This window comes from Palaemon carinicauda, chromosome 11, assembly GCF_036898095.1.
Source record: "Palaemon carinicauda isolate YSFRI2023 chromosome 11, ASM3689809v2, whole genome shotgun sequence".
NCBI lineage: Eukaryota > Metazoa > Arthropoda > Malacostraca > Decapoda > Palaemonidae > Palaemon > Palaemon carinicauda.
In genome coordinates, this window is record NC_090735.1 from 73277282 (window position 1) to 73294781 (window position 17500).

Sequence of the window (17500 nt, forward strand, 5' to 3'; positions counted from 1 at the left end):
CCATCCATCCTCAACACATGCCCACACCATCTCAATCGTGATACTCTTATCACCTCTAATCTTTACTAGCCTGCCATTCTTCTAATTTAATATTTTTTCAATGTTTTAAGCAGTGTTATTCCCATAATGCACTTCAGCTTTCTCCTCTCTCTTCTCTCAAGCTTTGCATCCTCTTTTCATCTTAGAGCCTACGTTGCCGATCCATACATTAAACTGGTCTTATTACTGTGCTATAGATCTTGACTTTTAGCTTGATTGGTATTTTATTATTGCATGATACTCCTGCTACCTTCCCAAAGCTACTTTTATCCTATTCTCAACTGTAGCCTCACATCCTCCCTACTGACATATTGTAGATCCCAAGTATCTAAACTGTTCCATCTATTTTATATCCGAACCTTTACATCTATGCATGGCTCTCCTGTCCTTACTTTCCTTACTACTCATCATAGCTTCCGTCTTATTCACATTTACTCTCAAGCCACCCCTCTCCAAAGTCTATATACCACTCTACAACCTTTCGCTGTAAGTCTTCCTTATTTTCAGCAATAATCACCAAAGCATCTGCTTATAACAACTCCCATATCCCTTTATTTCTGATCTCTTCACTCAACATATCCTTGACCACCATAAATAGAAATGGTCTTAATGCTGACCCTTGGTGTAATCCAATACTAACTTCAAAGGTTTCTGTTTCCCCAACAGCTGTTATTACTTTTATCCTTCTTCTTTTGTACATCATCTCTAATATTCCAGCCAACTTCTCTGGGACTTTCCTCTTCCTCAAGCACCAAAATATTATCTCTCTTGGTATTCCATCAAAAGCCTTCTCTAGATCTACAAAGGCACAGAAGAGCTTCTGGTTTCCCTCTAGCCTCTTTTCTTGTAGATGCCTTACTTAAAGAAACAATCTACAGTCCCTCTCCCCGTCATGAATCCATATTCTTCCATCTTTAGTATTTTTGTCTAATTAAACCTTTATAACAATTACTTTAGTCTGAATAGTATTTACGAAATGTTTGATAATAATGTATTCATTTTTGAGTGAAAGAGAGTTATTTTGCGTTTATCGCAATGCTAAGAAAATGGTGATCTCTTAAAGGTTTTCACCAAACTAGATTTAAAAGGTAAGAAGAATGTGCATGTAAGTAAAATTGAAAAATTCATATTATTTTATTATTACTAACTTGCCAAACTACAACCCTATCTGGAAAAGTAGTATGCTACAAGACTAAGGGCTCCAACAGAGGAAAATAGCGCAGTGTGGAAAGAAAATGGAGATAAAAAAAGAACTGTATTCGAAATAATGAACATTTAATATGAAATGCACTAAGATCAGTGACAACGTTAGAATTGTTCTATTATATATAAACTAAGAAGAGAGCCAAATGTCCTCCTTCTATCAACGTGCTTTTTTTTTTCCAATTTTTGAATGGGGTAAGCACGGTTGCCTTCTTTTGGTGGACTTGTTTTGGCTTTGGGGCAGACCGTAAGCCTATTCAGCATAAAAACATTCGCTATAGTTTTGATCTTATGAATTTCCAATGATTCAACTGCTAGATTCGGAAGATCCTTTTACACCCTGGTCATAGCTAGAATAAAATTTGTAGAATACTGCGTAGTATTGAGCCGTATGCTGGAAAAGGCACAACTGTTAGAATTAATTACATATCAAGCATTACGTAGAGGTTGGTGCTGTCTGGGAAGATCTGAATGAAAAGTCTGAATAAGTCTGGGTAAGAAAAACCAGAGGAAAATTAAGTAAAAGTTCGGAAAATTTCAAATGCTCTTTATAATGTGATCTCAGCAACATTATTGAATATGGTTGAGAGAATCTATACTTACCTTCGTAGACTGAAAGGTCAAATATTATAAAGGCTAAGAATACCGGTGGAATATCTAGTAAGACCCATTTTTAACCAGAGAAATGTATCAGAGAGAAAGATCGGATACTACTGGAATATTTGGCAATGTCGTAGCAAGCAAACGAAACGGTCTAAGCTGTTTTGTACGATAATAATGAGAGGCAAAACTATCGTTTTTATCTCCTAAGCATATATTAATTCTTTATCACTCTTCAAATTATGATACGGTACGAGCTTGCTTTCTGGTATGTCATAAAATTGCTTAAAATACCCAAATATGAATAAAAATTAAGTAAATTGTCGGAAATGATACATGAAGTTAGTCTCCAGAAAGTTGAGAGAGAGAGAGAGAGAGAGAGAGAGAGAGAGAGAGAGAGAGAGAGAGAGAGAGAGAGAGAGAGAGAGAGAGAGAGAGAGCTGATACTTATAACTACCGAATAATTATTTTTCTTTAATTACTATTTTGAAAAAAAGAATTATGGTAATCGACATAATTAAATATAATGCTTGTAAACTTATAAAATGATATTGAAATTATTCAAATACTCATTCTTGGTTTGGATCTCGGTGGGAAATAATCCACCTTAAGATTTTGGAAGTGACTTTTCTTGTATGCAGTAACAAATATTTTTATCACCCTCCTTAGTTTGTATAGAAGAAACATACAGGTGACACAGTTTCTTTAAGAAATTGAATTAAATATATAAGTGGTAAGGATTAAAAGAACGCATATAAAACCAAAGAAATAATACTGAAATTCCTTATCAACAAATCACATAGAACTCTAAAGAAACCACATTAAAATCCTGTGAGTGCTAATGGCTCACCCAACAATTTGACAGTCAAGCACTAGGCCTTTCAGAATAATTTACGTAACTCATTCTAGTTCATAAGCGATTAAAGAGACGACTTTACATATATATTTTATGGTATAGCTGAGTAAATTCCCTCTCCATTGATATACAATATGATATATGTTGTGAAATGTAAATGGGTGTAAATGATAAAAACTAGATGTAATTCAAGCGAGCGAGGGGATGACGGCTACAGCTCAATCTGGCACAAGGCTTTCTATGTAGATCCATTGTGGGTGAGCCAAGTGCGTCATTTGAATCGCATGCACAGCCAAGTGAAGATAACATCGTAGTTCGGACACTGCCAGAACTCCAGGCAAGTGTTAGGCCTTTTGATGATCAGCGGCCAAATTAAGGGTTTCAATCGATCGAAGTGCTTTTGAGAGACTTTGAAGTAGCCACATATAGTTGGTCTGAAAGTGAAAAGGCTATTCAAGTAATTAGGTGGCTGAAAGATGCTTCGGCAATGGAGATAATGTGTTGGTCACAAGACATTTTAAGAAGTTATACTGAAATAAACGACGTTTAATTGAGAAATATGCCTTACCCGATGCAAGAAAGAGGGACATAAAAAAAAAATTACAAACCCTAAATTCGGAAAGGTGAATCTGTTTTTAGTATTGCAACTCGCATGTTTCGCGATTGTGATTCGTTTACTACCCGGAGTGCCAATCTCCCAGAAGGTGATAAAAAAAGCAATTGCCCGTAAACATATTCGCATATTAGTAAACCCGTATTTATGTAGTTATATGTTCGATGACAATCGTTCATTAGTAGACGTAATGAGCGCAATACAAAAAATTGTAGTAAATTTTCCAGAAGAAAAAATGACTGAGAATAACTGCCCCGATTCCGAGAAGGTGGCAGCCATGGGAGGCACTCGTCAACCCCGAAAGCGGGAGAGGGGAGAATGCAGTCAGCATGTGAAAATAGTCTTCCGATGTTGGCGGTGTGGGGGTGAGGGGCACTGACAAGTGGAGTGCCCCCCCCCCACAAGGATCCCCCTGCTGTTACACTTGTCAGGCCTATGGTCATCTATCTCGAGAGTGCCCACCAAAATATGACAAGGGCAGGTTCTGTGGCACACGCACACGACTCACCCCAACCAACATCCAAGGAAAAGGAAACAGAGGAAGGGGGAGATGAAGGAAATCAATGTCCCCCCCTCTGCATGACATCAGAAGCAGCAGCCAAGGCAGCGACGGGAGTAACTACGACGGACTTGGTAGAGTAGGCACTGGGACCTCCATCAGTAACCCCGACCTCACCCCGCAGCACTAGGGAGAAGACCAGGGGGCTGCGGCATTGCAACCAAGGTCGTTGGCCCGTGCCCCATATATCCTAATGGGCTGCTGGGAATGTTAGCAGTTAGGATTGACTTACTAGATAAATCCATTCGAGCGCTGATTGACAAAGGGGCCAGCGTTTCACTGATTGAAAAAAGATTATCCTCAAACCCACTACAGTCAGCGGCATCCATCATCCTCGACACGCCAGGAGGAAATAAACTATGCGTAAGCCATACAACGATTGTCAACTTTAAGGTGGGATCCGTGAAGTTTACACATGATTTTTTTGTCTTGCCCACTTTGGGAATTCCAGGAATTTAGGTTATATTAGGAATTGATTATATCAATAGTAATCAAATACGCTTTTTTGGGAAAAAAAAAATAACAGTAAAAGCAAGAGGGTGCATTTTGCTGATAGAAAGTCATGAGAGAGTAAGTGCTTAGGTGGGCACGGAGAGACGATTAAATAAGGTAACAGCTGTACCTGAAAGCGGAGAAGTGTTGTCTCCCCAGACACTTACGAGCATATCAGTGACCCCGTATCAGCCTCTTCCGCAAGGAACCAAGGTCGTTGTTAATCACCATGACAATTGGGTGCATGTAGTCATAGAGGGCTTATCAAAAATAAAAGGGAACATAGCTGATATAACGATGGTTAATTTGTCAAATAAAAGAGTTGTGTTAGGAAGTGATTCTGTGCGTGAATTAGAGTTATGTGAAATTGCTAATAATGGGATCTTGGGAGCCACAACTCCAGCCCACACAGATGAACGCACTCAGAACTTGATTATGCAAGGTCGAAAACTATGTCCGTCAGAATATCAGCCTGTAGTTAGTGACATTGTTAATAAATATTCTGATCAGGGCCGATCAGGTCAAGGCCTTATAAGGTACTCAATTATTTCCAGGAGAGATAGAAAGGGAAATTAGTAAATTAAGGGAACAAGGGATAATCAATGAGAGCAAATCCACCAGGGCTTCTCCAATTGTAGCTGTTAGGAAAAAGGATGGCTCGGTAAGATTGAGTGTTGAATATAGGAAGTTGAATGCAGTCGCTAAGGATAATGCATTTCCATTGCCTCGATCGAAGAATTACTTGTGAAGGTATGGGATAGTAAATATGTTACAACTATTGGTTTGAAGTCTGGATAATATCAAATATCCATTCAGGAAGACAGTAAATGTAAAATAGCATTTATAGCTAACAATCAACCATTTCAGTTAAATTTTCTTCCTTTCGGTGTTAAAAATGCTCCAAGTCATTTCTCTAGAGTAATGATGGTGGTTTTGTCTCCCTTAATTGGCAATAATGTTCTTGTTTATTAGCACGATATCATAATTACATGGAAAACGGCCGAAGAACAGTAATAATATTCGTAAAGTTTTTGAAGCATTGCGAAGTAATGGTATGAAAATAAATTTGCTCAAGTGTAAATTTTTTCTGTAAACAGGTCGAATTTTTAGGCCACATGATAACCCCTGAAAGTATCCAACCCTGCCGCAGTAAAGCATAAGCTATTAGAGATTTTCCTAGGCCACGTACCCCTAAGGAAGTAGCTGGGTTCCTTGGGCTTGCTGGGTTTTACCGTAAATTCATAAGAGGTTTTGGAGAGATAGCGAGAACCTTAAATGATTTAAAGAAACAAAGCCTAATAAATTGGGGAGTGGAAGAAGAAAGTCCCTTTAACCATTTGAAAGCTGCCTTAACTAGCAATGACTTACTCGCATATCCTAGATTTTATCTCTCGTTTTTAGTGACAACAGATGCGAGTAGGTTAGCTATTGTTGGTGTAGTTTCTCAACGAGAAGATTAAGGTAGAGAGCGACCCATTTGTTTTGCTTCCAGGGAATTAAAAGTTGCAGAAAAGAATTATAGTACATTCGATCGAGAAGCTTTGGATATTCTTTGGGTTCTAGAGAGGCATCGGTTCCTTTTATTAGGTCAGTCTATTGAGTTGCAAAGTGATCATTATGTCATTATGTGATTTGTATTATAAAAATGATTTGACATCTCGACAAGCGAGATGGACTGAAAGATTATTAGAGTTTGATATAAAGGGTTTTCATCACATAGAAGGTAAGGCTAATAAGGTAGCTGATGCTCTCTGTAGAGGTGCAGTAATAGGAGTAACAACCAGGGCACAAAAGAGGAACGAAAAACGAAACCAAAATATTGAAGATCCCCATCAAAATAGGGAATGGGATGTGAATTCACGCAAGGAGCAATCATAAAATGCGATCACAGAGAGAGAGAGAGAGAGAGAGAGAGAGAGAGAGAGAGAGAGAGAGAGAGAGAGAGAGAGAGAGAGAGAGAGAGAGATGGGAACGGTTAAGGTGAATATATCTGGGTGGCCGAGGACATGACCAGGGGTGTCCAGAATGAATGCCCTGATGATGCAGTAGTGATTGACTCGGGAGGCTGGGACATAAAAGAAGTCCGAGAGGGACAGAAAAAAGAAGAATGGATGAACAGAGTGCGAGCAGCGAATAAAGGGGAATCGGAGAGTTATCTGTCATTTCTGAATGTGCCCCGTGAGAGTTATTTTATAGAATATGATATCCTATATTGTGCTTATGAGAAGAGGGAAGGGGAATTCTGTGCACAGATAGTTCCTCCTTCTTTGATTAATAGAGCCATCCATATTGTATATGAAAGTCTGTATGCAGGGCATTTAGGGAATGATAGAACATTAAGGAGAGCACGCAAATCCTTTTTTTGGTTAGAAATTAAAAAATCTATAGAAAATTATATAAAATGTCATGCTTGTAACAGTTTCAAAGAACCTAAAAACACTGTACCGAAAGCCAGAAAGTGGTCTGTGATTTCTGTTAAATTTTATAGGATGCATATGGATGTGGTAGGACCAATTCCTACTGGTTTAACACAACATAAGTATATATGTGTATTTGTGGATGCATTTACTCGTTACACTCATACTTACGCAATGTTGGATAAATCAGCAAATTCATTAGCCCAGACGCTGTGCTCTTTCATTAGTAGGTTTGGTTGCACGTAAATTTTGATTAGTGATAATGGTCTCGAGTTCATAAATAAGGTGGTGAAATCAGTCACGAACTTGATGAAAATTGAACACTTTCCAGTGACCGCATATATGCCTTCAGCTAATGGCTTAGTGTTATCGCACAATGGGGAAGTAGTGTGAATTTTACGTTACTTAGTGGCTGATGACCCCCTTCATTGGCACGCCATGCTTCTTACAGCTGAGCTAGCTTTGATCATTGCATATAGTGCTTCGCTGAGGGACACGCCTTTTTTTTTAGTGTATGGACAAGATCCTGTTTTACCATATACGGTCCTGATTAATTTGCAACAGTTGCCAAATTATTCAACTGATCAATACCGTGTCTATTTACTAAATCTCTTAAGAAGTGTAATGAACACCACTTTTCAGTGTTGTTCATTACTCTCCTTATGAGATTTAGTATATAGAAAAGAGCTCATGAAAAACACAGCTCAAAGTATGATGGTCGATTCACAACCGCACCGGTAAAAGTATTTGTGGGTGATCGTGTGTATTTGAAACGATTACAACCTAGGAAGCACAAACTAGAGCCAGCATATTTGGGTCCATACCGATTAAAGATGGTTAAATCTAACAAAGTAGTGATACAAAGCATTATTAATGGTGCAGTGTCTGACCATCATCAGGCACACATACATGTGCCTGAATGCTGTTGTTGTTGTTTGAACAGACCTCATTTCTTCTTTTGAAGTGTTTTAAATAAACTTGATGATAACAATGTGTTTTTATGTTGTTGCTTTTTGTATACGTAAAGTGTTGTGGTAATTTTGCTGAGTAAAGCAATGCATATGACATACTGCTGAGTGAACCTTAAAACAATCAGAGGTTAAATAGGTCAGGTGAGATCCGTCAGGCTGATGCTGCATTATTCATGTATTTATATGATTCCTGGTTGCTGGGGCTGGGGCAATTACTGAAGGCTAAGTGGCTACGGGATTAAAGTTCAGCCTTGAGGAAAGGCAGTGTTAGAGAATGTGTAGATGTGAATACCTTATACTTAATGTTATAAGAGAAGGGCGGGAAGATGAAAGATCTTCTCGGGAAAACGGCTAGTGGTCACCGATTGATAGTTGCAAGTGCAAGTTTAGTAGTGCTTTAAAAAAGAAAAAGGGCGAAACGGTGGTAATGAGTTTTGTTGCAAAATTGTGCCATAAACCCGGACAAGTAAAATCAAGGGATGAATGAATATCTATTCCTACCCCTGTCCCGCCCAAATGGCCCGTATTGCCCGCAACCAGAGGGAGGTTATTGGTAGTTGTGTAATACTGATGTCGATATGATTTTTTTTTTTTCACTTTGGGTATTCTGTATTTTAGTTGTAGAGGTCATAGATGTAAATGAGTGAAATTATTTTATATTATATTGTGTATATCTTTATATGCAATATTTAATTTTTAATTTTTTTGTGAAAGATGTGTTATTTTTTGGGTCATTTCTATGTATAAATTTCATGTTGCATTTCTGTTTAGTACATGCCATGCCTAATCTGGGTCGGAATGTCCTCCATATATCATAAACTAGTGGGGGCGATTGTGCACCTCCTCCCGGAGTGAGGAGCTTGCGGGGAGAGTTATGTCCTAATCCTTTTATGCAAAATATGTGTTTTATACTGTGAGGTTACCGACGTGTTTAAGAATACTATGAGTGGCATAAATTGGAGGGCGAGATCACTGAACTATTATACTTGATGTGTCTCTAGAACCATAATGTGACAGTATATTTCCATCACAGAGAAGAATTCCACAAACCCTAACACTTCAGCATGTTAAGAGAGCAAGATTGCATCTTGCTTGTGAGAGTTACTCAGTACCATTTGAGCAATCGGTAGACAAGGTACTCACCTGAGAGTATCGGCAGTACACCTTGCATTCACGAACCTTTTTGTAATAGAGTACAAAAAACCCATGATCTGATGTCTCATTATCCGTTGACATAGGACGCACACGCACACACACACACACACACACTCATATATATATATATATATATATATATATATATATATATATATATATATATATATATACACACACATATATATATATATATATATATATATATATATATATATATATATATATATATATATATATATATATATATATATATATATATATATATACATGCATTTATATATATATATAAGTATATATGATATATATACAGCATATATATATATATATATATATATATATATATATATATATATATATATATATATATATATATATATATATATATATATATATATATATATAAATGTGTATGTGTGTGTGAGTGTGCATGTGTACGTATGTCTTTGTATGGTCGTCTGTATACAAACACATACATATATCTGTATATGAGTGTGTATTTACCCATGGTTATATACATTCATGTGTATGTGAAGGTATGTATTTTATATGGCTATTTACTGAGCAAATGCATATAATGACCAAAACTCGCTCCCGATTCAAATGAATATAGAAAAGGGAAAAGATTTATAATTAAAAACAAACCACCATAGTCCCTTCATACATTTTGATTTTTATTTTCTCGAGGACATTTGCATCTATATGAAACTTCAAAGGAAATAAATGCATCAAATAGGAAAATCAACTGAGCTAATTTAATAGGGGATTTCTCTCTGTTTTTCGATGTTTCTGCCTAAAAACTGGATTTTTTAATATTTCATCACTGGAAGTTTTCTCAACACCGGCTGTGTCGATGTAGTTTTCCGAATATTTATGAATATGTGTGTACAGTACATACAGTATGTATATATATATATATATATATATATATATATATATATATATATATATATATATATATATATATATATATATATATATATATATATATATATATATCCCTTTCCGAGTAGGGTACCTTAACCTGGTGAAAAGGTTTTTATATAACCAGGAACAACAAAGTTTTATTTAGTCAGCATCACCCACATTAGGTTGGTTTTGTGAGAGCGATCAAACAAAAGACTCCCACCATCACCAATCCGCTATTGGCAACTATGAAACCTGGCTAAACCCCAGACATGAATAAAGACATGTCTGAAGCCTATGTCTTTCGTTAGACTAGAAACGGCTATATATATATATATATATATATATATATATATATATATATATATATATATATATATATATATATATATATATATATATATATATATATATATATATATATATGTGTGTGTGTGTGTTCGTATATTATTACTAGTCCAGCTAGAACCTTAAATAGGAAAAGCAGGATGCTGTAAGCCTTAGGGCTCCGACATGGAAAAAGTGGTTAGTAAGGAAATCTGAATGAATAAACTATATAAATGGTAATGATTTAAGAACATCAAATGTCTCAAGATCAGTACATGATACTGATCAGCATTATATATATCAATTAGATCTTAGAAGAGAAAGTGTCTTATTTTACAATCTTAAGGTCATCCAATGTACGCTAAATTAGACCTTTGAATATTATGAATGATTTCTCCCACATTTATTATGAATATGAGTTCAACTCTCCCGTTTGCTATTATATCAAAGAATGCCAATTATCTCTTATACCTTTACTAATTATCAAGGTAACTGAAGTCGAGCTGACAGTGCAGAAGCAAAACAGTGGTTTAACATAACGATCGAGTCTGAATAGATTTTATTCTTAACAATTATCTGTTATATAACTGACTTTTGTTTAAAGGTTTAAAGGTCGCTCATGAATGGAAGAGGCAACGGCCAGTGATAATGCCCAAGCTGTACAATGCCATGGAGACTGATCATATATACATAAGATCAGTGCCCAATTCCGCTCTTCATCAAGCTAGGACCATGAGGGAGAGGCACTGGCTTTTGGTGAGTCAGCAGGTAAAACTATACGCTCCCCCATACCCACCATCTCTAGCTCACATGGGTGGTGACGTTACAGACACTACAAGAAACTATCGAGATTGAGCGGGTCTCAAACCTCGTCCAGCAGATCGGCAGCAAGGGGCCTTCCCAATAGGCTACCACAACCCTTGTAAAAATCATAAAAGTTTTGATAGAATAACTTTCATAGAATATTTGGGAAAGATTTTCCCTGATATACTCGACACCACCTTGGCTGGCTGATTACTCTAACCTTCCTTATTAGTTTATACCTTTCAATTTGCATTTCTTTCAAATTAAGGACACTACATACTGTCCGGAACCCAGTCAAAGTTACTTCATTCTGTTTAATTTTCAAGGTCTATTGCTAAGAAACACTACAGTAGCCCTTGGATAATTAAAACAAATCCTTGTTATCATATTGAGATTCCAGACACATGTATTTATTTATATTATCAATTTTCATATTCTGATACACAATAGCAAGTTACATCACCGTCAATATATTGCAGCTGCACAGTTATTCTGAATTCCTTTAAAAGAGCAACACTGAAACTTGCAAAGTTAGAGAGTAATGTTTTTCTTACCTGTTTGTTGCCGTTGGAGTTGAATCCAAGTTAAACAAGTTATTCTCGTCAATTAAACTGATTCTAAATATACACCAACAAAAGTTTTGATTGGGTGGCCTGTCCAGACGTCGTCTCTTCCTGAATATTACAACTTTGTTTATTTATTCGATTCTATATATACACACAGGATTGTGGTACAATATTAGAAAAATCCCTGCCTAGCCATCTGCTGTACTGGAATTCGGGACACAATGAAACTCGGTAGTTTCTTGTAGTGTGTGCAACCTCACCATCCTTTTGGTGTAAGGATTGAGGTTTTGGGGAGCCTACAGGTCTACCTGCCGAGTCATCAGTTGCCAGTGCCTTGCCCTCCCTGGTCCTAGCTTGGGTGGAGTGGGTGTTTGAACGCTGATCATATGTATATATGGTCAGTCTTTAGGACATTGTTCTGTTAGGGCATTGCCACTGTCACTTGCCCCTGCCATTCACGAGTGACCTTTAAACTTTTAAAGGTTTTGATTGGTTGGCTTGAATATTGTAATCTTGTTTACTTGTCTATGATGTGGATCATCTACCGGACGCTGAGACTCTCGAACTATGTTTGTCTCGGCATTGATATTCAGGATTTTTGTTTGGAGACCTCTTCTGGCTTCAACACTAAGATGCCATGTCTAATAATGTTTCTCCTTTCCCCAAATACTGGAAATATTTTCACAAGACGACAAACTCTCAGACATTCTCTTGATGGAATATGTTATTGAAGTAGCAATTTCTAGTCAAGACGTCCCTCCAGACAAAATGACAGACCTCCCACAAAGATGCAGATTTCCCGTCAACACTGGGTCGTAAGAATACTCGACAATAGCAAAATGGAAGAATATGAGACTGGCAGTGTTGCCTGTTCCATCCACAAAGTGTTAGATAATAAAAGGATTCCGGCAGAGGAAGGAATTTGTTGTATGATGTTATGAAGAATGTCTAACCTGGAGCTATGTAGTTAGCTTTTGTAAGAGGAGACAATGAGAATGTTCGCTGCAGAGTTCAACTGTTGTTGTTTATAGCAGAAGCGTCAGAAAAGCTAGACTGATGATGCAGAGATACAGTAACAGGAAAGCAGAAAAAGAAAATGATAATATACCCGACGACTAGAGAACTGTCACATAATGTTATATATCTTTATTTAATCCTAAACTCTATTTCATTGACTGTGATTGATGCAGGTTTCCCGGAAAATTCAAAGTCATGGTTTCCAATTACTTTATTTTTTTTTTCTTTTCCTTATTTTTGCTTAATATTTCGAATACAATCATATATTTGTTCCTTCTCTTCCTTACGATATATTTTGAATTTAAGGTAGTGATTAGCAATATAGCCCCTGATGGCCACAGAGTCTAGGAAATAGAGATTGTAACAGAAATGGTTACCACAAGGATGTATCCTACTCCAATCTTCCCTAGTCGAACCTAACCTAATCTAGGCCTTTGGTCGATCTGACCTAGGATATACATTTTCTGTAACCCTTCCTCTTCTTATTAACATCATTATTACTAGCTAAGCTACAACTCGAGTTTGAAATGAAGGATGCTATAATCCCAAGGGTTCCATCAGGAACCAAGTGAAAATAGGAAATAAGAAAACAGATTGAATAGTGTGCCCGAGTGTACCTTACATTATACTTATTGTCAACCTTGAAACCTTTTAGGCGGAATTGAGTCTATGGGAAGCTGTAATAACTTATTCTGGTTCTTTTCAGTAGGTCCAATCCTCATTTTACGTATTTCCATTGTCATTTACCCAGATATTATTTAGCTGCAGGTCGGGTAGCCATTACTAGCAAGCTGGTAACTTCGTACTATTAAACATATTTTCATTTGTCCATACGCAATTTGTATACCTAAAACTATTCTTCTTTTCCTCTCTGCGCCACCATTTGTATTTATGCTGCATCAAACCTAAGCTTTGATAAAGTAAACAGGGGCGTATAGTAGCTAGACATTTGATGGACCAGAGGTCTTAGTTAGAAAAAACATACCCTTACCCTGGTGATCTGGGGGTAATCTGAAATATATGCTATATATCTTCATTATCTAACGTATCCTTGAAGGTCTCGCTCTCTTTTAGGCACGGGGGTATTTAAAGAAATGCCCCACTGAAAGTAATATCTTCTCCTTTTCCATATATTTGCAACTATAAAACTCACCTCTATCTTTTTTTCTCTCTTTAGCTGGCATGTACAAAAGTATCTGGGTTTGGTCAGAGTTTTCCCTTGTCTTTTACTGACAGTTATAGAGACAAACCACCAATAGAAACTTTCCTCGCGAAAATAATTTCACGTTTTCTTCACGTTCGACGCAGAAAGTTTAAAGTAGTTTAGTAAAAGGTTTCTGCAGTTAACTCCACCGATTCGATAATGATGACGGTACTTTAGAGACGAAATTCATTGGAATCTTAAGTAAGAAACAGAGCCTTACTCGTATCCTTGCCCTAAAATATCATTTCGGATTCAAGAGGAAAATTTCCGTTTATTTTGTTAATTTCTGTTGTTTGTTTGGTCTCCATGATATATATATATATATATATATATATATATATATATATATATATATATATATATATATATATATATATATATATATATATATATATATATGGCATCAGGAGTTTCATAGTATAATATCGACTATATCATCGTCACCGATGTTATTTTCAATCCCTTTAAGGGACTTTCTTTAGATCCAGACAATGAACATATTTTCGACTTTACTTAGAAGATTTTAGTAATAATCAATGCCATGAGCAACGCACGCATACGTTGTGGAGTTTTGGTATTTCTAAATTTAGTTATATTAATTAGTTATCATTCTGAATTCTTCTATGTGGGATAATAAGTGAAAAACTACGTTACTGCAACATTCTATGAATTATTGAACTATTCGTAGTTTTGTGGAGAAGTTATCGGTGGTTATGAAATGGTTTGTTTTATGCAATTTCATGCAAATTAAGTCACACTTTGGATAAAAGTTAAGATAACATCATATCTAAGTCTACATGATATGAAAGCTTAAGAAAATTCTTTAAGCAACCCATCTAATTGAAGAGCACTCCGAAATCAAACCATTGTTTTAGGTAGTGTCATAGCCTCAGCACCATGGTCTTCCACTTTCTCAGGTTAGAGCTCTCTTGTTTGAGGGCACACTGGTCTGTTTTCCCTGTTGGGGCCCATCTTGCTTTTCCAAATAGGGCTGCAGCTAATTATGATAATATAGCTAGGAGACAATACTAGAGGACTGAAGTATAGTATATGCTTTGTCATTTTCGTGTTGAAATACAGTAACAGAAAGAAGTCATGAACTGCATTGCAAAATGTGCAAATTTCATAAGAGGCATTGAGCCTGGAGGTATGGATTTACATTGCCTAATTAAGCCAATTATTATGAAAACTCAGCAGATCTCTGGTTGCACACTTCAATGATGTATTAGTCACTAGCGAGAGTAGCGCAGCAAATATCCTACAAATTATGGGAGCAAAAATATCGACGCTAAATTTAGATACAAAGAGGAATTTATTTGATTTTCTTATTATTGTTGTAGAGTTAATTGGAGAATTCTTCATTCGCATACTCTTTTCTTAGTTTTTTTCTTATTTGTAATCTATCATCTTAAGTGGGATTCTTCTATCCCTGTTCTTTTATCTTTCTTACAATTAATCGGAGAAATATTGATGCAATTATTCTATATTCCTTTGAAATCTAATATATTAAGTGGGATTCATCTATCCCTGTTCTTGGATCATTCTTTCAATAAAAAGGAACTTCTTAATGAATTTCTGCTAAAAAAAAAGAAAAAATAACACACACATATATATATATATATATATATATATATATATATATATATATATATATATATATATATATATATATATATATATATATATATATATATATATATATATATATATATATACACGCATCATTAAAACCAGCTGAAATGACTAAAACCCTTTGACTTCACATGCCTTTGGTTACAAAGAACGGAGCAGCTTTGAAGTAAGTGCGGCACTCATTAAACTCTGAATAAAATGAACGATGCAACTTAACAAAAATGTTTTGTAACAATTTTTCGCTTCTTCTCTTAATTGCGGTCCCCTTTCAAAATGCGGGTTCGACATCACATCTTCCAGTTTTTTCTCACTCTTCCATTTTTTATTCGTTAACTGCCGTGTCCTCTTTCCACTTGGTAAGGGTGGAAGAGACTCTTTAGCTACGGTAAGCAGATTATCCAGGAGAAGGACACTAAAAAATCAAACCATTGTTCTAAAGTCTTGGGTAGTGCCTAAGCCTCTGTACCATGGTCTTCCATTTTCTTCAGTAAGAGTTCTATTATTGAAGAGTACACTCGGGCACACTATTCTATCTGTTTCCTTATTTCATTTCCTTACTGGGCCAATTTCCTGTTGGAGCCCTTGGGCTTATACCATCCGGCTATAATAATCATCACCATCATCATTATCATCTTCTTTTATTTTGAACTTGTCAAGATTATTAATAGATGATTAATCATTTTGATTCTAATAAAAATATCTGGATATTGATTACCGACTTTAACTTGAAACACTCATTTCTACTCCTTGATTATGATTCTACGGTCAAATGTTGGTTTGCAGAACATATACCATACCTTGTTAACAGATGTTTAGTAATAGTCGTCCTTTTCAATCGAGCACAACTGGGTGTTGTCGTGGGAGATCTTAACGTGGTGAAAGAATTTTGTGTATTGCAATGATCAGCAAAGGTTGGTTTGCTTTGAGTGATCAAACATCACCAATCCACAATTGCCAGCACAGTGATAAAAATAGCCAAACCCTAGTCATGGATGAGGGCATGTCTGAGGCCTTTATCCTGCAGTGGACTAAAAACGACCGCATGTGTTGTTGCTGTTGTCGTTATGAACTTTAGAAAATACGCCGCGTTACAGTACAGGCGAGTACTGGAATCCATGTATGAATCTTATAAACAAGTACAGCAGTACTTCTGGCTACAAGTCATGAAAATAAGTTGGAAATACAGCGTTCTTGCAACACCTGCCTATCTAATATATATATATATATATATATATATATATATATATATATATATATATATATATATATATATATATATATATATATATATATATATATATATGTGTGTGTATATATATATATATATATATATATATATATATATATATATATATATATATATATATATATATATATAAAATAATATAACGTTCTAATTCAACGTCTTTCGAATTGTCCTGGTGTTTGATACAGCATAGAAAAATCTGAAGGGAAACACGAACAATTTGATTATGATTCCTCCTCTTTCTCTTTCTCATTTCGTAATATTTTCCCCAGAAACTTTGCAGGTCTTAAACCCTGACTCTTTGTTCGTTAATATTTTTTTTCATCAAAAGTTTTTGGCACCAAGACAAAACTTAGGTCTCGTACCTTTTTTCTCCCTCTTACGATAATGGGAAAAGACAGTCTCAAAAGTTTATGAATTTCAATTATGTTCTGTTGTATACAATTTCATCTACTCTGGCGGTGATGCTATTTGAAGAAAAAAAAAAAGGAAATGTAATTCTACTTTTGAATTCTTGTATAGCTGTGTTATGATAAAGAGATAATGTAATTTTACTTTTCGGAGTCTTTTGTAGCAGTAGCTGTGTTTTAATGGAGAATATTCGATTTTAACCAGTACTATGTAGGTTCTTTTTTTTTTTCTTACTTCTTTATTAAGAAAATAACAAGATTTGCTGTCAACATAACGTCTTGTAAGTGTTTATTTCTTTTCCTCAAAAGGTGAATATAAAGGTAAATATTTTTTAAAATGAAGATCCACCACAAACGGAAAATTATTGTTTTAATGGAGAACAGTTGATTCCAATAACAACTGTGCGAAAGGTTTAACTTCGTTATTGAGTTAATAACGAGTCTTTAAGTCTTTTCTCTCAGCGTAACCTCTTCTAAAGACCT

General features: G+C 35.7%; 1 protein-coding gene across 1 annotated transcript in view; it reads left to right on the top strand.

Moving 5' to 3' along the window:
- The window catches only part of LOC137649319 (uncharacterized), a 12645-nt gene extending 12576 nt beyond the window's left edge, over window positions 1–69 (top strand). The window contains exon 4 of the mRNA XM_068382301.1: window positions 1–69. This exon is cut by the window's left edge and continues 32 nt beyond it. Coding sequence (XP_068238402.1) covers window positions 1–69 — 69 coding nt within the window.
- The last annotated feature ends 17431 nt before the right edge of the window (window positions 70–17500 follow it).